Source organism: Aquarana catesbeiana, linkage group LG09 (assembly GCF_042186555.1).
Source record: "Aquarana catesbeiana isolate 2022-GZ linkage group LG09, ASM4218655v1, whole genome shotgun sequence".
In the NCBI taxonomy this organism is placed as follows: domain Eukaryota; kingdom Metazoa; phylum Chordata; class Amphibia; order Anura; family Ranidae; genus Aquarana; species Aquarana catesbeiana.
In genome coordinates this window covers 127,003,640-127,025,545 of record NC_133332.1, presented here as the reverse complement: position 1 = coordinate 127,025,545, position 21,906 = coordinate 127,003,640, and the positions used below count along the sequence as shown (strand labels likewise).

Genomic DNA, 21,906 nt, shown 5'->3' with positions numbered 1-21,906 from the left:
ATTAGTAGCTTGTTTAAGAAAAAAATCCTTATTAACAAGCAGCCGTGTCTTTGCAATACATCCCCTACTGCTGGCCCTATTACTGCAAGGGGATTATTAGAGGATCAGTTTGTCCAAACCTAATAAACAAATTCCTGGTGAACACCTGAATGACCAGTGTTAAGGAACTTCCTAATTAAGATATTTGGCCACTAGTGCCGTTTTCTTCCGTAATGAGAACAATCTCTGCTTTGTGAAAGGCTATTGAGAAAAGCACTGAGGGGTCTGATGAGCAGGAGAGATTGTGGTCAACTGCCAGAAAACTCTCATTTTCATTTAGCATAAAAAACATCCAATGGGGAGGGGGTGTCATGTGTTTCTCCTGCCCGCTATGTCATTCCTATTCAAGTGCTGTACACTGCAAGCTGTCATTTTTAAATTTAACATAAAGTTACATACAAACTTTAATATATGTGTGCCTGTATATATACATTATATGTACACATTACCATAAAGGAAGAATCCACTTTACTGACTTCTTTAACAAACTCACTTTTTAATTTTACTTTTTTCACAATCTCACTCATTTTTAAAATTATATCCATTTGCAAAGGTTACCTCTAAAATTATAGAGGCTGCCATTGCTGCACTTCTTCTAAAAATGCTAGTTACCTGGCTGTCTCTGACCTCCATAACTTCTATATCACAAAGAGCAAAGAAGTGATTTAATCCAGTAAGCTTATTTGTTGCTGTCCCTGTCCCATTAGGAAGATTTTAAGAATTCCCTTCACTTCCTGTCCAAGGATGCTACAGGAAGTGACATGAAATCTCCCTAATATTGGAGGACTTCTCATCTGGCAGAGTTGTCAACATGTCCCAACTGGAAGATTTTCTCTCATCTTTTGTGTTGGTGATAATTCGAAAATTTTGGATTAACTCTAAATTTGTGATCCTTTGACAGTAGTCATGGGGACAAAAAGATTTGGAAATGATTTCTAATGGAGACAAAGACAGCAATTTAAAAAAAAAACTTGACAGAGGGTCTAACCCTTACACGATCAATGCAAAACTTAAAAAAAAAATGTTTTGCCTTTAGACAGTCTTACAATGCCAACAAGGACAAACTCATGTCTTCTAACCTTGGCTGCCACAATCTATCCCATGAATAAACACAGCCATGCTAGACAACCTTATGTCTTCTTAAGAGGGCTACCTAATAAATAATAGAACCTTGGTAATCAAAAGTTCCTTAAATATAAACCTCTGTTTAAAGATATTTCTAAATAAATGTTAAAATATAAATTGGAAGTATTTCTAGAACATCAAATGCATTTGAAAAAAAAAACAAACATGTGCAAACACTTAACCCTTCTGGATTACAATATTTTATAACAGTATTTAATTAAATTGTATTTAAAATGTTATTAAGATTATTGCTTATATTCAAGTACAGTGTATAGTATGATACACTTACTATTACTAACCATGTACTACTTTTACCAACACTTATTATACTTGATTTGAATATTTGCTGCTATTCTTTTGATCTCAACAGAGGAAAACTTTTCAGCACTGAACTACTCCACAGATTGATTATAGAAATATCTGCCAGCAATGGCTTAATCCTAATCAATGGTTTAATCGTATTTAAGAGTATGCTAAATAGACATGTGTACATTGACTGCTTTGTGTTTCTTAGAAAATGGATTTAGCTGGTTGCAAATGTCTCCAGTTGTATATACAGTATCCACACACACATGCATTGTGAAAGAATATAATATTAGGGACATTAGTAAGTGCCAAGTTTAAGTATATGTTTGTATTATTTTACCCTGTTTTCAAAGACAATACACATTAGGCTATATGCACACTGGGCTTAAAAAAAAACAAAAAACAACATGTCCCCTGGCAGAAAAAAATGCTCAATAGAGCGTTTTTGTACACAGTTTAGGAGAGTTTAGCGTTTTGGGGTTTTTTCTGCCAGAAAGCTACAATAAATAACGCAAACCAAAAGGTTTTATTTTTCCCACCTCTAAAAGCTGAGTTTAAAATATGTCTCTAATCATCCTAATGTGCATGGACACATAGGATAACATTAAGCTACTTCTACAAGCAGCACACAAAACTCTTGTAGGAAGAGTGGTTTTTAAGCCAGTGTGCATGGACCCTAATGCTGGCCATACACTATACAGAAAATCGGCCGTACCCATTTTCGAAAAACGAACGTTCGACCGTGACCGCAAACGATCGTGCCATCATATAATGTCCGATAATCTGTTCAGTGGACATGAATAAATAATTTTGTGTTCGTTTTTTTACATATACCTAGTGCAGGCAGTTCGGACGGGAAACACATTAACCTTGCAATTTATCGTACGTTCGGCAGAAATTTTCCAAACATGCCGTTCGTTTTTTTTCCACAAAAACGTCACAAACGATTATCGATTTGTACCCACTAACTTGCCGAAAAACGAACTAAGTGTCCATACGAACGATTTTTCGGCCGATTTTTCGTATAGTGTATGGCCAGCATCACTCTGATCACAAAGTCTGTGTCAGGTTTTTTTTTTTTTTTTTTTTGCTGTCTGTGCCCCCATTATGGAGATTCACCCTCTCAATTTGTCCTGTTTACCATTATCATGGAAAGTGAAAGAAAATGACAAATTTTGGGTTGTCCCCGACCAGTCATAGAGAGGAAATATGCCAATGGGGACACTAGTTCTGATGACCCTGGTGACAACAACCAGTGATTTCCTCACTTTTGAGGGATTTTCTCTCCTTTCCTATTTTGGCTATAAGGCAAAAAGTGACTTGAAATCCCCTCAATGCAACACAGATGGCAAAAAAAAAACCTGACAGGGGTTATAACCCACCCAGTGGTCTCAAACTGGTGGCCCTCCAGCTGTTGCAAAACTACAAGTCCCATGAGGCATTGCAAGGCTGACAGTTACAAGCATGACCCCCACAGGCAGAGGCATGATGGAACTTGTAGTTTTGCAACAGCTGGAGGGCCGCCAGTTTGAGACCCCTGCTAGATTGTCCAAAATGAAAAAAAAAAGCATGTTGCTTTTAGTTCTACTTTAAGATATAGGTAAATAACCATGGTGTGTTTATTTAAAAAAAATGCAAAGACCAGATATATGGAAAGTGTAATGACCCACATTAGAGCAATCATTTTACACTTTATTCTAGTATAGGACATTATGGCCTCATTCACATGAAGCCACTTTAGTGCAATGGTAAGCCACATTTTAAAAAATCCTACAAATGAGAACTACACCACCTTATCCAATGATTTAATTCACATGTATGAGCTCTAGGCATTGTACTGTTGAATAACCATGCATGCACTAGTTTCTGATCTGCATCCTTCCCCGATATAAATGGCAATGCAAGAGGATCTAATAAAAATGAAAAAAAAATGTCTGAGATCATTTTATTTTAACTTTCACTCAGCTAGAGCACAACCAATCATCTTTGAAATTTAAATTTTCTAAGTGTTGAAAAAATAGAAGCTGATTGGTTGCTATGACCAATGGCACCCGTTGAAATAGAACTTATCCCAGACATTTTTTATTAATTCCATTCTGCATGTCAAAATGTGGAAAATTAAAATTAAAAAAAAGGACTTTTTATAACACAATATCATAACAAGCATTTCAGCAGGGCTACAGATAACTTCCAATTGGTTTTCCTTTGCATGTGACACTTTAGCTCATAAAATAAGCTCAACTGTATCTATATATACACGGGCAGGTGAGAGGTGGTAACAACAGGTGGTACCGTAGTTGACCACCAAAGCCAGTGAATATGGCCAGTGGCACGCTGCTGCATAGGAAAATTTATGGTGGCAGTGCTGCCACCAAAAATAACCTATTTAAGTGAATATGGCAGTGCTGCAACCACACTTCAATTGTGTGTAATGCTTGTGGTTGCAGCAGGGTGCTGTGGGCTTTCAGTGGTTGCTGAGGAGGCAACATATCACCTCTGATCTGCCTGTAAAATGCCTCGGAAAAGCAATCCACAGTGGATCACTTTTCAGAGGTTCAGCAAACACGAACGCCCATGCATACAATATATAGCCAGCTAAATATGATCTGTAAGTGCCGGTTCACTCCAGCGCGATGCGGAAACCAGCGAAATTCCAGTGCCGGTTCCTGCATCGCATATAACTCGCAGGCAGTTCACACTGCCCTATGCGAACTGCTGCGGGTGTCAATAGAAAGTAAATGACACCCCCATTTATTCCTCACATAGTGGTACCTTAATTGAGTACTTGCACTTTAATTAAACTACTGCCGCTGTAGTTCACATTGTGCTCGATAGAGGGCGGCATTGTAACACATTAGTAGCCATCCTCGCCTTACACGGCCGGGTCCCAGTCGGGTTATGGGAATTGGCCGTTTTCTCTTTTTTAGTAAATTGCTGACCTGTTTGCAAAGGCGTACAATTTACCTAACAAGGGCACCCCATGGTGCAGCCATCACTTACCGAATATTGGCAGTGGATATATACATATATCTATAGTTTATTGGGAAGCCAGGTGAGTATACAACTGCTGTCATTTTGGATTAGCAACTGTCATTTCTTCCGTGCAAAAGTGTTAGAGATAGCGCTGCAAGAGACGGAGCGCAGTACGTTCTATTTCTCAGCATCAAAGCTTGTTTGCAAAGTTTATTTAATTCATACTATTTTAGCATTGAAAACTATTATTTTATCCTCAGGGTGAATTAAACCCTTGAGAAATTACCTCTCATCTCTTCTAGATAATTAATTGAATAATTTCTATTTTGCCCCCCCCCCCCCCTTTTCCTCAATCTTATTCTCTGTGTATGTCTATATCTACTAAAATGTGTTTAATTTGCAGATAAATGGATAAAGGGAGTAGCCTCGAAGTGGACATTTCTAATTAATTATACTAATTATCCTATAGCTCATATTTTCTTGCAACGAATATCACCAAAGGGAATACATTTAATTTACCTACGTCCATTATCTGTGGAGTTCGGATGGTCGGCATTTAATAGAAGCCAGTAGCTGTACTTATTAAAAAAAATACACATATATTTTATAGGCATTGTTTTATATATATATATATATATATATATATATATATATATATATATATATTGTTTTGTTTATATATATATATATATATATATATATATATATATATATCTAGATATATATCTATCTAGATATATAGATATAGATCAATATCTATATACATATATATAGATATAGATCTATATCTATATATATATAAATGCTCTCTTTTTTTCTCTCTCTTCTCTCTCTCTCTATAAAACACACAATATATATATTATAGAAGGAGAGAGAAAAAGAGAGGATTTTATATAATCTGGCAAAAAAAATGTTGTGTTTGCTTTAGTTTAGTTATTTTTTTATTCATATATCCACCTTTAATTTAAATTTAAATTCTATACTGTAAAATCAGCAGTTGTGATATATTTGGCATGAGCCCTATTTCTCTAAAATCCCTGAGCACTGCACATCTTTATTTTCCAGTAAAGTGCTGCTCCGAGGCTCTTATGTGTGATTGACAAGGCTTGTATTCTTGGGATAATGTCGGCTGCCCAGTGACCTGCCTAGGTCCCTGATAAGGCATGATCCCAGCTCTATGGCTGCCTGGGTACCGGATGTTTGAAGGGACCCTTTCTTAAAAAAAAAAAAAAAAAGGGGGAGAGCTTAGAAGGTGATCACAGCACAAAGCTCCCAGAGCACTTTAATAAAATAAGGGGAAAAGATAAAGTTGGGAAGGCACACTTCTTTTATATTGTTCAAAGCGTGAAAGAGCATCTTGTGTGGGACATATTGATGACACAAACTGCCCCTTTAAAAAAGTGTGAATGTAGTATACTTTGTTAAAAAAAGAGTTTTATATAAATGAGTTTGTGGACAAAGCTAAAATAAAATGTAGATGTCATCCAAAGAACTGTCACTGACTCTAACATATACTGTTTATTTATACCTTCTAACGTAGGATGCAAGATTTGGGGTTAAAAACAGGGCTCGTCCTTTCCATTTGTGTCAGATGTCTTTTTCAATTACAAGATGTATTATTACTCGATTAGCTCATTTTATGATTGGGGAAGTGTTAATTGCTGCTTTCTGAAGTGTAGAGCCCTGAGGGGGGATTGGGGGATTTGCACCTGTAATATGCGGCAACATCAACTCCAACCTGTCGGCGTGCTGACCGTATCAGTTTTTTTATTAATTCATTAAGTGTATGCCTTTATTAAGCTGTTTTATTCAAACATGTGTATCCACTTCTAGAACACATCTATTAAGGCTCATTTAAATACACCGGTATAAGTATTTTTTTTAAAAGTGACTTATTTTCAGATGACAGTCCCAATTCCTTGCGTTAAACCTTTATAAATTGAGCCTATAGTTTTGTTTTTAATTCGTTTTACATATTTTTTGTTACACGTTTCGGCGGCTGCTACGTTAAAAAGCGACTAACAAATATATTCAATTCATTTTTCATTTATTCATTTTTTATTTCTGTAGCGCCAACATCGTCCGCAGTGCAGCACACAGGACGCGGCTACAAGAATTATAGAACTACATCGGTGCATGAAAGAGAACTACAAACTTTATAATGGAAAAAGATGTCATTGTATTTTCTGGGTGACCCACTAAAAGAGCAAGGTGGCCCCCCATGTCCAGACAGTGGTCAGTTTTGTGAATTGGTTGTTAGGGGTTATTGCTCTGTGAATATCAGTGCCCTTTGCATTCTATAATGCTGGATTAAAAATAAATGAAAGATTAAAAAAAAATAATAAATGTCGAAAAAAAAAAAGAAAAGGAATGTCTAAAAAATATTTTAGTAAAAAATGGGATGAGGCTGGCGGATTGGCGGGGTGGTTTATGGGATTAATCCCCAGCCCCCTCCATGTCGGGGGTCACAGCTGCTGTGGATTCGGGTGGGCCTGTCCTGGGTGGCTGCAGGGAGCCCACTATGACAAGTGACAACCCCGCCAGCCTTTGGATTCGCTTGTCCCAACGATCTTCATTACATAGAGCCGGCTAATCAGAGGCAGCAACCTGTCCCGCCATTCACAGGCTGCAAGGGGCTCATAGACCCCCTATATATTATATACTATATATCTATATATATATATATATATATATATATCTATATATCTATATATATAGATAGATATATATATATTAGACCACATACAGTAGATCTAGATACATCCGAGTCTAAATTCAGATGGACTCACTTCCTATACTGGAATACAATAAAATCGCATATAATCTGCTCATGGCAACCAATCAGCTTTTATAGGCTCTTTAAAGCAAAGCGTCATGTTGCTATGGGCAACAGCATCACTTGTTCATAATTTTAGTGCAGCATCAGAATAAATCAAATTGAAAAAAAAAAAGATTTCAATTAAAATGGGCTCCGATGAGAGAAGCACCTTGCAGCCTTTGCATAGTTCTGATTGCCATTACCATGAGCTTGTTTAGATTCGTCCTAAACAAAAGTTAGACAGAAGTTCTAGGGAAAGATAAATAAATAAAGTGAAGATCAGATAGTATTTGTTCCCAGCAGAGGATGGGGGATTCTGCTCCCGCTCACAGCCCCTCTGTAGGCTGCCTGGCAGGTAGGTGGGGGAAGGGTCAGAGCTGGGGGGGGGGGGGAGGGGGTAGTGAATAGCACCATGTGATTGACAGTTATGGCCTCCCCCAAACTTTCCTTTCACTAGCAAAAGGGCTTAATGTTACCATGGCAAAACGGATTCTCCCGCCAGCCCATCCCCCCACCTGCAGCCAGCTGGAAAAAAAAATCTTAACTGGCAAAGAGAAGGGAGGAGGGAGGAGGGCTGCAACATCCCACAAATTATAGGGAAATTCAAACTTTACAAATGAATGGGGGGAAAATGACACAGCTGAGGTTCCCAGAACACAACCAGTAAACACTCCTCAACTGGCTCCATCTTTATACCATTGTACAATGACCAGCCACATATCCCAAACTCACTGATCCCAGCACTGGGGGTACCAGATCCATCCACCCCCCCCCCCTAGACAAAACCCCCCAACACTGCTTCTAGGAACCAGATCCTTCCATCTGTACCCAGCACAAAGACAACATCCACTCTGCCTTCAGGTTCCATATGGAAGGCCATGCAAAAAACAACTTGGGAAGTGTCAAGTGGTTGTCCATAGCAACCAAATCCCCTGTTTTATTTGAATGATAAAATCTGAGTGGTTGATTTCTCAAAGAGTGCAGCTACTTTTTAACTTTTATGGACCAACCCCTTTAAATAGGAGGTGTATGTATGTATTGGACATATATCCTGTCTCACTGAAATGATGAAATCTGGTTGGCTGATCTCTCTAGTACAGCTGCTCCTTTAAATGTTGTGGATTAACTCCTTTAAATAAAAGGCATGTTTGTAAACTATATATATATATATATATATATACACATAAACTGTTTCATTGGAGTTATGAACTCTGAGTGATCTCTCCATAGGAGTACAGCTGTTTTATAAATTTTATAGATTACTCTAAATAAAAAGTGTGTTTGTGGTGATTGATTTTATATATATATATATATATATATATATATATATATATATATATATATATATACACACAGTGTATACCCCACTAGACCACTAGAATGATCTCTGATATTAACTACTGCTATACTATAAAATCGAATCAAAAGCAACTCCATGCTAATTTAGGCGTGCCTAGGAAGATGGACAAATTGCATGCACCCAGCTGATGAAAGCCAGGACTATCTGAGAACATCACACCACTCCTATTTGGTATTGCTTGTAAATCTTTAAAAATAATAATAATAAAATAAAATAAAAAAAACTTTCTATCAGAAAACACAAAAAATGACCCCATGCGATACCCATCACTGTGCGAAAGTTTCCAGATCCGCAGAGAAATTAATATATATTCCTATTTATATAATCATGGTGTGCAGCCTATTATGTTGGCATCGTATACTTGGACACAACTAATACAAGTTTTTGTGTTTTTGTATGTGGAATCATTAGAAGGAGAGTTGGGAAGAACCCCCATTATATAACTTTTATGATCTGGTGGACATTTGCTTCTTTGCGCATCAATAATGATTGCCATACCCAGGTATATGCAATGCATGTGATGGGTGCTGTGGTCTATGAATTCAGTACATCAGTTCATGATGGAGTACTGAGATGGATCCACCTGTAGAAGGAAGCAGCCTTGCTAACCCCTATGATGTATAGAAGGGCAGTGCTGATTATCCTCCAGCCATGATGAGGGTCTTTTCTCCATAACTTTACCTTGGATCTGAAACAGTAAACAAAAGTCCATTAACAATGACACTCTCTTCTTCAGAAAGCCTACAATTTACTAGAAGGCTCCTTTCATCACATGGAGGGATCCACTGTTTATCTGAACAACCTACCAGCAGTACAAGACACCTTCTGGATTAAACAAACTAACACACACAACACACACTCATACAACACACACTCTGTCCGCTTTAATGGTTTTACTGCCAAACCCTGCAGAGAAAAGTGTAAAAAATCCCAGATAAAGCAGGTGGATGGAGCAAACAACCCCCATCTGTTCCTAAAATCTGTTTACTTTACAGAGCAAAGCTTGCTGAATCCTCTCCAATCACTCAGGACACACACTTCTAGGGCTAGAGATCCCCACACATGCAATCCGATCGTTCGATCACCAGCGGATCGATCAATATGAAGGGAAAGTGCAAGGACCTTACTGGTTGTATATAGATTGATTGAATAGATTAGGTAGCTCCTCATATTGGGAAATCGTAAATGCTCCATACACTATAAAATCTAAATGTAAATAAATGTACAATCTAAACAATCCATTTCATTAGTATAAAATCAGGCGGGTCACTGTACTACATAGTTGGTTGTAGAGCTAAAGGGGATTGTACAATCAGATTGTATAGTGTATGGACAGCCTACATTTATTTGGGTGGCCAGATTGTAACGTGTGGGGAGTCTAAACTGGCTACACATTATACATTTTTTTTTGGTTTAATTTCCTTTAGATTTACCTTCAACTATATAGTGCAAGGGTCTGTCTGATTGCATACAATTTAAAAGTACTTAGGTTTGATAAATCGAAAGTAAATTGAACATAAACAATTGTATAACATGTAGCCAGTTTAATAATGATCCAAGGTTAGCTATCCCTATGGGGCTGAAATACTAAAACTGCAGAGTGCAATGTCTGGTGCAGCTCTGCATAGAAACCGATCAGCTTCCAGGTGTTGTTTTTAATTGTTACATTTTAATTGAACAAGCTGAAGTTAAGCTGGCCATACATTATACAATTTTCTTGTACAACTTTCATTTAGAACCATATAATATGAGGTCAAACCTAAACACTTTCAATTTGTATACAATCAGGCAGGTCCTTGCACAACATAGTTGACGGTAAATCTAGGAAATTGTATAATGTTTGGCCACCTTTAGAAGCTGATTGGCTACCATATGCACAGCTGCACCAGATTTTGCACCCACCAGTTTTAATAAATCAACCCCTATATGTTTGAAATTAAAAAAAAAAAAATACCTGAAATAAAAATAAAAGTAAGCAAGTTATAATAAAATGATAGGTGTATGTTTTTATTATTATTATTATTATTTGTTAAACATTGTTGCAAGCTTTAAAGCTGTATTTACAATCGATGTTTAAAATAAATAAGCAAAAAAACAAAATTAAAATGAAAAACAAAAATAACCAATTAAGCAAAAAACAAAACAAAATAAACTAAATGGTTAAATAAGTAAATAAACGATGAAATCAATAATAAATAAAATAAAAATAAATAAAAGGATACAAAGTATTAGAAAGTGAAGGGTGACATGAATAAATATGTACGATCTGATCTTTTTCCTTTTTCAGAAGTGCGACAGCATTGATTTTATAATTTTTGACATTAAGGTAAGTAGTGGGAGGTGAGGGGTGTTATTTTGGGTGATGTAGGTGACATGCAGGAGGGCGTGGAGGGGGTTAAATTGTTGGTGAAATGTGAGAGGTGGGGGCAGGGCTGGGAGGCTCCCCTGTGATTGGCTGCTAGGATATGATTAATATGCAGTCACTCAGAGAAACTCAGCCAAAGGCACTTGTGTTGAGCAGAGAAGTTTGTGTCCAACGCCTAGGCTGTCCCATTCAGAGACAGGGCTCTGCGCTCCTACTGCTTCTTTCTGAACTGGATTCCCGCAATCCCCCGTACTTCCAGCTACCAATGTATAGCATGCTGGACACTGATATCAAGAGCCCGGTGCAGCAAGCCAACGCTCAGACCGGGGGAGCCGTGACTCCCGGGGCCAAAGGCAATGCGGCCGACCAGGACCGGGTCAAGCGCCCCATGAATGCCTTCATGGTATGGTCCAGAGGGCAGAGGCGGAAGATGGCCCAGGAGAACCCCAAGATGCACAACTCTGAGATCAGCAAGAGGTTGGGGGCCGACTGGAAGCTCCTGAGCGACTCCGAGAAAAGACCTTTCATAGACGAGGCCAAAAGACTGAGAGCTGTCCACATGAAGGACTACCCGGATTACAAGTACAGACCAAGGAGGAAGACCAAGACCCTCCTGAAGAAGGACAAGTATTCCCTGCCTGGCAATCTCCTGGCTCAAGGGGTCAGCCCTGTCTCCAGCGCCGTTGGAGTTGGCCAGAGGATAGACACTTATGCCCACATGAATGGCTGGACTAATGGGGCTTATTCTCTGATGCAGGACCAGCTTGGCTACAGCCAACATCCAGGGATGAACAGCCCCCAGATACAACAAATGCACAGGTACGACATGAGCAGCCTGCAGTACAACCCCATGATGTCTTCTGCCCAGAACTACATGAATGCAGCTTCTACCTACAGCATGTCCCCAGCCTACAACCAGCAGACCTCCACCGTCATGAGCCTAGGCTCCATGGGCTCAGTCGTCAAATCTGAGCCCAGTTCTCCCCCACCTGCCATCACCTCCCACACCCAGAGAGCCTGTTTAGGAGACCTGAGAGATATGATCAGCATGTACCTGCCTCCAGGTGGAGATGCCAGTGATCCATCTTCCCTCCAGAACAGCAGATTACACAGTGTCCACCAACATTACCAAAGTGCAGGGACTGCGGTCAATGGCACTGTACCACTAACGCACATTTAATGGACACTAATCCACTTTAAATCGGACGCTATTGCTTGAGTGACAAGCATATCAGAATGCAGAAAACTTGAGGACAAGGAATCAAAAGGGTGTTTCTTTTTTTTTTTTTTTTTTTTTTTTTGTACAAAGTTTGCGCAAACTTCTAGAGCACAATGTTTTTTTTGTGTCCATTGAGGGGCAATTCTGTGGCTTTTAAACCCCACTTCCTAGATCGGCTTTTCTGTTTTATTGAGCTCCTTATCTTCACTTTTAGAAGTAACTTTGGGACAATTAACCATAATCCAATGTTTACACGTTTTATTGATCTGCTCAAGACTTTTCTTGAGTTTTACCCAAATTGTAGATTGTTACCATTAACTTTTAGCTTTTTGTTTTTGGAACTTTACAAAAAAAATGTGCGGGTCGCAAGCGCAAGATTCTTTTTATTTTTTTTTTTTTTTTTTATTTATAGTAAAGTTGCATTTTTTTTCATCACTTGTAAAGTTCTGTAAATTTTTTTTTTTAATTTTTTTTGTTTTAGTTTGTCTTGTTTTCATGAAATGTTACTGTGAATTTAACATATCACCAAAAAAAGAAAAAATAGTTTTTTTTTGTTTTACTTGGTTTTTACGAACTTGAGCTGAAAAGTCAACCACAAAACCAATAAATTTTCTAAGAGGAATACAAGTGTCTTTGTTTTCATGCATGCTTTAGTACTACGTGTGAAGCAGAACTGATTATGTCTGTTTTGAGTCTGACCTATTTATTCAACTATGTAGTTAAATATTTTCTGACAGGCCGATTTTTTTTTTCTGTTTAAAGTGGGGCCAGCAAGACCTATAGGGCGTACATAATTCTAATTGCATAACAAGTTTGTGAAATGACTGACATTTTTTTAGCAGTGTGAATGTGTAGAAAATGACTTCATACACTAGCTTTATAAAATGCAAGGATTAAGGTGTGTCATTAATTTTTTTTTTTTTTTTTTTTTTTTTTTTTTCTCTGCCACTTTTTATTCTGGTGTAAGGTTTAAAAACGTGTGTGTGTGTGTGTGTGTGTGTGTGTGTGTGTGTGTGTGTGTGTGTGTGTGTGTTTTTAAATTTTATTTATTTTTGTGAAGTTAACTTTTTAAGCCTTTTAGACAGGTAGTAAACTAGCACCTATTCCTCTCAAAGTAGTGTAATTTTATTTGTGCTCTAGGCTAAATGATGCGAACTAGCCATCAACTCACAATGCAATGTATTTGTCAGATAACACATTTTACCAAAGAGTCTTTTAGTATAAGGCTTTGTTAGAAAAACCTCTTGCCATCGGGCTTTAAATTATCTGATCCTAAATAATATTTGGCTGACACCTCATACATTTTGTAGAACAATCTAATCCTATAGTGTCAGGGTGTGGGGTTTGTGTGTTTGGTTTTTTTTTTTAACAGTTTATCTGCTTGAGTGGTGGCAATTACCAACTGCATTAATTGTAGTAAATGAAAGCTTAAGGGGTTTACCTAGTGCAACTATCAAACATTGTTTTTAGACACTAGTGTTTCAGTTATTGTGACATAATTTGTCACACTGGTATTAGTAGTGTACCTCTTTGCAAGTAAGGATATGCAATGGGTTCAGGCAGCATATTCCATGACAACCCCTGAGGGTCAGCTTTATCATTTGGTTGCCATGTGTTACAGTGAGTTGCAGCCAAGACAGTTCAGTGTGCTGAAGTTAAATCATTTGCTTGCCATAATGTTGGCCAAAACATCAATATTCTAATTCAATCCAGCAATTTTATGACTTCATCACTTTTTTTTTTTTTTTTTTTTAATTATAACTGGTTTTGCTGAACCAGACTGCTTTAGTGATCAGGTGCAATTAAGTGTAGTCTCCAGCGAGCTGTTCCTGTATAATGCATTCAATAATTTTGAGATCTATTTGTGTGGGGTGTTTAAAAGTGAAGGGGTTGATACCAGAGAATTTACTACTTCTGCAGCAAATGATTGTCTTGGCATCAGATCATTTAAATATTCAAACAGAATCTGATTTCATGATTTATCTCATGAAAGATTGGGCAAGTATGATCAACACTGCAGGTATTGGTCTCACACCTTAAAAAAAAATATTGTTGGCAGAACTTTAACAATCTTTTAGGAGACAGTGAGGGCCCATCAGAATAACACATAGGGTTGTGAATGTTTGTCTCTTACAGTTAAGTATTGGGTGTGCATACTATTTGAATTTGGGCCTTACTATGAAATGCCTTTTGGACTTATTCTTTAGAAACAATGGAGTACTGTCTGTAAGTGTGTTTGTTGCAAGTACAGTACACTAATACAGGGGGCTTATTCTTTAAAATGATATGCTAACATCTTTGTGGGGGGGGGGGGGGGGGGATAACTAACTTTATATAAGGATGCATGGATTCAAATGGTTTTTGTGGAGCACAGACTTGCTCAGAATAGACCAGAAAATGAAAGTTATAATGTGGGTGCTAGGTTTTATTGCCTAATAATGGCTCTTTACATACCTTAACCATTGGCTATGTTTTTAGTTATGTAAAGCAAACATAATTAGTCTAAGCATTGATTACAAATCCCTGTCAACAACTAGGTGCAAAAATGTTCAAACAAACGTGCACCAAGCTGCCTCCTGTAGGGGGGGTGTGTGTGTGTGTATATATTATTCTCTCCTGGTGAGATTTTAATAACCTCTCCTCTGTAAAAGGTACATAGTTGGTGCTCTGAAGTGTCTGATGTTCAGACACTGATTTCAGATTACTTCATCTAGGAAGGAGCATTACTCCATACACTGCCTGACTTGTATAACATATTCAAAATAAGCACATTTCTGCAGTGGTAAGTTTATTTTCTGGGCGACAGATTTTATTTATAATGCATAAGACTAAAACTCCAGTTTATTTTTCCTGATAGCTGGTTTCTGAGACTGTTGCATAAAATAAATATAACAAGTATCTCTGCAATAATTTACCTGTGTACACATTTGTGTTGGTGGATCTTAGGAGGCTAAGTCATATAGAAAATGATCAACTTGGATAACACTTTTGTACAACTTTCTATTCATTAGTATTGGATTGAGAGAGCCTGTCCTTCTCTGCAATAATGCCTCAAAGGTTTTAATTGGGACAATGTGCCTTTCAGGTGAGGACATCCTAAGAGGAAGAAGGGTACTGCCCATCACCAACCTCCTACTTGAAAAATGATTTTTTTCCCCCTTCTCTGCCTTCAGCAGTATAAGTTACTGCCAGGAGCAAGAATGCAGTAGAATCAGAACTCATACTTGCGCCAGGTCTTGGATTCAAGGTAATGAATTTAATCAATAGAACGGTCAGGGAACTAGCAAATTCATAATGGGGTGACCATGACATGTCCCGTTATTTGAGCACAGGTTTCTCTTTAAAAAAAAAAAAAAAAAAAAAAGTTTGAAAGCTTTTGGGAGTATGTATGTATGTATATGTATATATATATATATATAATCAACTGTATTTCAGAGAATTCACTATTCTGTCCACAAAAGTAAGCTTCATTTTTGATCTGGAGAGCATTGTGTGGTGGGCATAATATCACTGATTCCATAGGAAGATATGTTTTCCTGACTTAGAAAGACAGAGCAGATGCATGAGGTGTCTTCAGACTATGAACACACATTCTTGACTGCTACAAACTAGCAAGTTCTTTAGTGTTCGTGGGCATTTTAAGATTAGACTTTGAACTCCTTAAAATGGATAAAAAGTTTATTGTATGATATGCGATAACATCCCTGTCTATGGAGAACAAACGCTCATATTGATTAAGTTCAACAGATCGTCATCTTTAATGATCGCATAATTTGGAGTAGTAAAATGTGTCACCAATTAGATTTTTCTTTGCAGGAACTTAAATACTGTTAGTGGTGAAGGTAGGAGTAGTGGAAATATGTATCGCCTAATGTGAAGGCAGTAGTTGGTAAGGGTCAGAAGAAATGTGTATTCAAGTCTTATCCGGGGCTATGACTGCTTGTTGCTGAACGATTCGATTTACTTGTATATGGCCATCTTGAGTGTGAATTATCTCTGATAATTTAAGCTAAAGTTTACACAGAAGAACAATAGGGCTACTTTACATAGTTATGAAATCCTATAGCTCTCCGCGCAAGCAAGAATCTACGTTGTTAGGGAATGATGTGATTTAGGATTAACATTTAAATTATAGGAGCTCTTTTATTACCAACTTTCTTCTCTCCAACCTAGAAATTCAAAGATGGAACAAGACTCGGTTACATTAAATGTTAGAGGCAATATTAAATTAGCATTATAAATGCTACAGATATAGAAAAAGTTCTTGCATAGTAACTTTAAATAGTGCTGTAAAAGAGAGTTTTGCACCTTTACAAATTAGCCACTTGGTGCCTAAAGGAGATGTGAAAATATTGCATAACACAATGAATTGTACAGTGTCAAAAACTAGACCCAGATGCATCTGCTCTCAAGTAAATAACACATCAGCCGCTGTGGCGAGCCATTCAAATAATACCGCAAAAGAAAAGTCTATTCAGATCTGATTTCCATGTTAGGTAGATATTGGCAGGTTTAATCATTCAGGGGCTTCTTGTAGAGGGGACTCTAAACGCGCGATGGTTGCACTTGAGCTACCTGCCTGCCATGGCTACTACAAGTGGTTCTTTCTTTTCCTATTCTTTTGATGCATTTTTCATCAAGAAAGCTGCAGCTGGGAGAAAAAGATTCCATGAAAAGTAGAATGCAGATCAACGTCCTTAAACTTCAATTTATTTTTAATTGATCTGCAGTTTAAAAAAAACTGTTTTTGTTGCAATACTCACCCTATCTCCAGCACTGTCAACGTCATCATTGATACAACTCACTTCATTGACAAACCCTTGGGGTGCATCATGACACCAACCTTGGTTGACAGGGGAAGGACATATAATCACATCCATTAGTAATGCGGGCGCTGCAGCTTGGAGGACCTACCAATGGAGGAAGAACTGGATGAAGAAACCCAAAAATAAAACAAAAGTCTTATGTTTAGTTTATTTTAAAAATGGGATCTCTTTCAAAGGTTGAGTGGGTGAGGGTGGATTCTAGCAAGCCTGACATTAGCGCTGATGACAGAGTGGTACTTACTTGAAACAAACTGGGTATTTCAGGATATGTGCTCTACTGCACAACTAGCCTGATGGCACTCCTATCTAGCTTCCGATGTCTCATTTCTATCTCCAATTTGCTTACTAATCAATGGAGCTAATTCACTAAACTAATAGAGGCTGTTCACCTGATGTTAGTGTTCACTTTGCAAACAAAATGCTGGTAGGTAAGGTAAAGCGGACTTTATGCAAATCACATGGTCAAAAATACTGTTTTTAATTTAAAAAACAACTTCACCTTATTCACTAACAGCCTCTACTCCTTTAGTAAATAAATTGAGTCAGGATTATCACAGTAAGAAGGATATCTAATCAAGTAGTAGTAAAAATGAACTAGATTAGTTGAGTGTAATCTTCCTGACTGTACAGTGTGGCAGTTTTCTTGGCGTTTTATTTTTTAAAACAAGTGTATTACCTGCAGTATTGTGTGGCAGAATGAAGTAAATTTTTGATTGCTACTATTGCTGAGGAATTAGCAGTGGAAACATAATAATAATTCTAGATCTGGGGTAGGCAACCTTTTGAGCACGGTGTGCCGAAAAATGTTTTATTTATTAACAAAAAAGTCAACTTCACACTCTCAATCAGGAAAAGGATTTTTTATAAAGTAAATGCTGGAAACTACTTTAGTAGTGAGAAATTAACATCCTGCACTCTCATGCCTCAGATCACTGTCCCCCCTGCTCATCTGCCCCACCACTGTACTACCCTGCACATCTACCCCATCACTGTACCCCCTGCTCATTTGCCCCACCACTGTACTACCCTGCTCATCTGACCCACCACTGCACTACCCTGCACATCTGACCCACCACTGTACCCCCTGCTCATTTGCCCCACCACTGTACTACCCTGCTTATCTGACCCACCACTGCACTACCCTGCACATCTGCCCCACCACTGTACCCCCCTGCTCATCTGACCCACCACTGTACCCCCCTGCTCATCTGACCCACCGCTGTAACCCCCTGCTCATGTGCCCCACCACTGTAACCCCCTGCTCATGTGCCCCACCACTGTACCCTGCTAATCTGCCCCACCACTGTACTACCTTGCACATCTGCCCCACCACTGTAACCCCCTGCTCATCTGCTCTACCACTGTAACCCCTGCTCATCTGCTTTACCACTGTAACCCCCCCTGTTCATCTGCCCAGCCACTATACCACCCTGCTCATCTGCCCACCAATGTACCCCCTTTCTCATCTGCCCCACCACTGTAACCCCCTGCTCATCTGCTCTACCACTGTAACCCCTGCTCATCTGCTCTACCACTGTAACCCCCCCTGTTCATCTGCCCAGCCACTATACCACCCTGCTCATCTGCCCACCAATGTACCCCCTTTCTCATCTGCCCCACCACTGTAACCCCCTGCACATTTGCCCCACCACTGTACTACCCTGCACATCTGCCCCACCACTGTACCCCCTGCTCATCTGCTCCACCAATGTAACCCCCTGCACATCTGCCCCTCCACTGTACTACCCTGCACATCTGCCCCACTTCTGTAGCCCCCTGCTTATCTGTCCCACCACTGCAACCCCCTATACATGTGCCACACCACTGTACTACCCTGCTTATCTGCCCCGCTTCTGTACCCCCTGCTCATCTGTCCCACCACTGTAACCCCCTGTACATCTGCCCCACCACTGTAACCCCCTGTACATCTGCCCCACCACTGTACTACCCTTAACATCTGCCCCACTACTGTACCCCCTGCTCACCTGCCCCACCACTTTACCTCCTGCACATCTGCCCCACCACTGTAACCGCCTGCTCATCTGCCCCACCACTGTAACCGCCTGCTCATCTGCCCCACCACTGTACCCCCCTGCTCATCTGCTCCACCACTGAACCCCACTGCTCATCTGCCTCACCACTGTACATCCCTGCTCATCTGCCCCACCAATGTACCCCTTTCTCATCTGCCCCACCATTGTAACCCCCTGCACATCTGCCCCACCACTGTACTACCCTGCACATCTGCCCCACCTATGTAGCCCCCTGCTTATCTGTCCCACCACTGTAACCCCCTGTACATCTGCCGCACCACTGTACCACCCTGCTCTTCTGTCCCACCACTGTAATCCCCTGCTCATTTGCCCCACCAATATTCCCCCTTTCTCATCTGCCCCACCACTGTACCTCCATGCCCATCTGCTCCACCACTGAAACGTCTTCTCCTCTGTCCTAACACTGAACTTATCTGCCCCACCACTGTAACCCCCTTTCTCATCTGCCCTACAAAACTGTACATCTGTCCCACCTCTGTTCCCCTTGCTCTTCTGCCCCACCACTGTAACCCCCTGCTCATGTGTTCCACCGATGTACCCCCTTTCTCCTCTGCACCCCTCTGCACATCTGCCTCACCTCTGTACCCCCTGCTCATCTGTCCCACCAATGTACCTCCTTTCTCCTCTGCCCCAACACTGAACCCCCCCCTGCTCATCAGTCCCACCACTGTAACCCCCTGCACATCTGTCCCACCACTGTAAGCCCCTGCTTATCTGCCCCATCACTGTACCCTCCCTGCTTTTCTGGCCCACCGCTGAACCCCCTTCTCAACCCTCCCACCACTGTACCTCCTGCACATCTGCTCCACCACTGTACCCCCTTGCTCTTCTGTCCTGCCACTGTAACCTCCCTGCTCATCTACCCCATCAATGTACCCCTTTTCTTATCTGCCCTACCACTGTACCTCCCTGCACCTCTGCTCCAATGCCATATCCTCATGCTCTTCTGTCTCACTACTGAATCACCTTTGCACCTGTCCTAACACTGAACCCATCTGCTCATCTGCCGAACCACTGTAACCCACTTTCTCATCTGCCCCACCAATGTACTGTACTTCCTGCACATCTTTCTCACCTCTGTACCCCCCTGCTCTTTTGTCCCACCTCTGTTCCCCCTGCTCCCCTGCCCCACCAATGTACCTCCTTTCACATCTGCCCCGCTGCTCTACCCCACGCTTTTCTGCCTCAAAACGGAACCCCCCTGCTCATCTGGCCCAACACTGAACCCCCTGCTCATCTGCCCCAGCACTGAACCCCGCTGCTCTTCTGTCCCACTGCTGAACCCCCTTCTCATCTCTTCCACCACTGTACCTTCCTGCACATCTGCCCCACAGCTGTACCCTCCTGCTCTTCTCTTCCACCTCTGAACCCCTCCTGCTCATTTTCCCCACTGCTGTACCCTCCTGCTCATCTGCTCCACCGCTGTACCCTCTTCTCATATATGATATGTGTGATATGCAGAGTGGTGAAAGGAAGCAGAGATGAGACACATCTACCTGTCCTGGCACACTCATCCTGCTGATCTACCTCTCGCATCCGAGCCCACATGTTTGTATGTGATGTATGGGATACATGTGATATCACATACAAGCATATGGAATGGATGTGCAATGATGAGCTCAGGTCAGGGGTATTTTCTGAAAGCAGTGGGCCTGTGTGCAGGATCATAAGTTGGGCCCCTGTAGCTGAGAAAAAGTGGTTGGGTGTGATTTTCATTGCCCTGAATACTGGCTGTGGCTTCAAGGGACACAGGGTGCAGGGGTTCAGTAGTAAGTGACGCAAAGGTTCAGGAATAATTTCAACAAAGTTCCCAAAGCTCGAAAGTAATTCCACAAACTGTCACCTGCTTGTGGTTTTCTCAATCACAGTGAAATTCCTTCTTTCTGAGACTGGTAGTGGCAACCAAGCGAGTCATCTTCCTCCAAATGGTGGACAGGGCTAGCAGGACTGTGATTGGCTTTAGCAGTGGCCAAGACAGTCCTCCTCCTCCTGAAAACAGGGACCCTCCCCCTAGCAGAACTGCACCCAATCTCTTCCCCATGATGATCGCAGCTACAGCAAAGTTTCCCATCTTTTACAATGGGGGGGGGGGGGGCACAGTGCCTCCCCCTCAGTGCAGGTGCGGTGTGGGGAATTCTGAAATCGGAATGTATTAGCATCTCACTGACACTTCCCTGCACTGCTCTGCTGATGGGGAGGAAGTCGAGTGTCGGCAAAAGAGGCTGCCGGGGGGTTGCCTACCCCTGTTCTAGCATGTTCTTTTTAAGTCCTTGTTTGTTTTGGTCCCTCCAGATGGCTTTTGTTCTTCTATACTGATGCTGTCCTCCCTCGACTATTGATTTGTGGTACTAAAGGTAAAGGTCTTTTTTACCTTAGCATTCTATTTAAACCACCTCTGTGCTGCTGCCCCCCAGCACCCCCTTATATTTTCCAGAGCCTGATCTCAAACCAGCATTGTGCCCAAGAGAAGCAGATTTTTCTCTCCTCACAGGACAGAGAGACAGCAGCAGGAGCCATTAGCTCTCACTGCTGTCAATCACAGCCAGTGAAGAGAGAAGGCGGATGGGGCAGAGCAATGCTCTGTGTCAGAGAGCACGTGCTAAGTGGTTTGCTATGGCGGAACTTGGCGGGGGGAGGAGCCAGAAGCATCGGTGGGAAACCTCAGAAGAACAGGATTGGGGCTGAAAAACCGTTGCAGGTAGGTATAACATGTTTTTATCCCCAAAAAAATCCTTTAGAATCACTTTAAGTTACTCTACTGAATTTTGTTTTGATTGTTTTATTTGGTTGTCTTCTGGTTTGGCCATGCCAGTCTGTGTTT

At 40.6% G+C, this 21,906-nt stretch overlaps 1 protein-coding gene and 1 long non-coding RNA gene across 2 annotated transcripts in view; both read left to right on the top strand.

Annotated features, from left to right (window-relative positions):
- LOC141107243 (uncharacterized) overlaps positions 1 to 21,906 on the top strand; it is a 194,324-nt gene that overhangs the window by 72,094 nt on the left and 100,324 nt on the right. The window lies entirely within an intron of this gene.
- On the top strand, positions 10,162 to 12,825 carry SOX3 (SRY-box transcription factor 3). The gene has a single exon (XM_073599258.1). It carries the CDS (start codon positions 11,087 to 11,089, stop codon positions 12,164 to 12,166), a length of 1,080 nt encoding a protein of 359 aa, XP_073455359.1. The 5' UTR covers positions 10,162 to 11,086; the 3' UTR covers positions 12,167 to 12,825.

Excerpts from the sequence above, each read along its gene's own strand:
- SOX3 (XM_073599258.1), top strand. The coding sequence starts at position 11,087 with ATGATTAATATGCAGTCACTCAGAGAAACTCAGCCAAAGGCACTTGTG.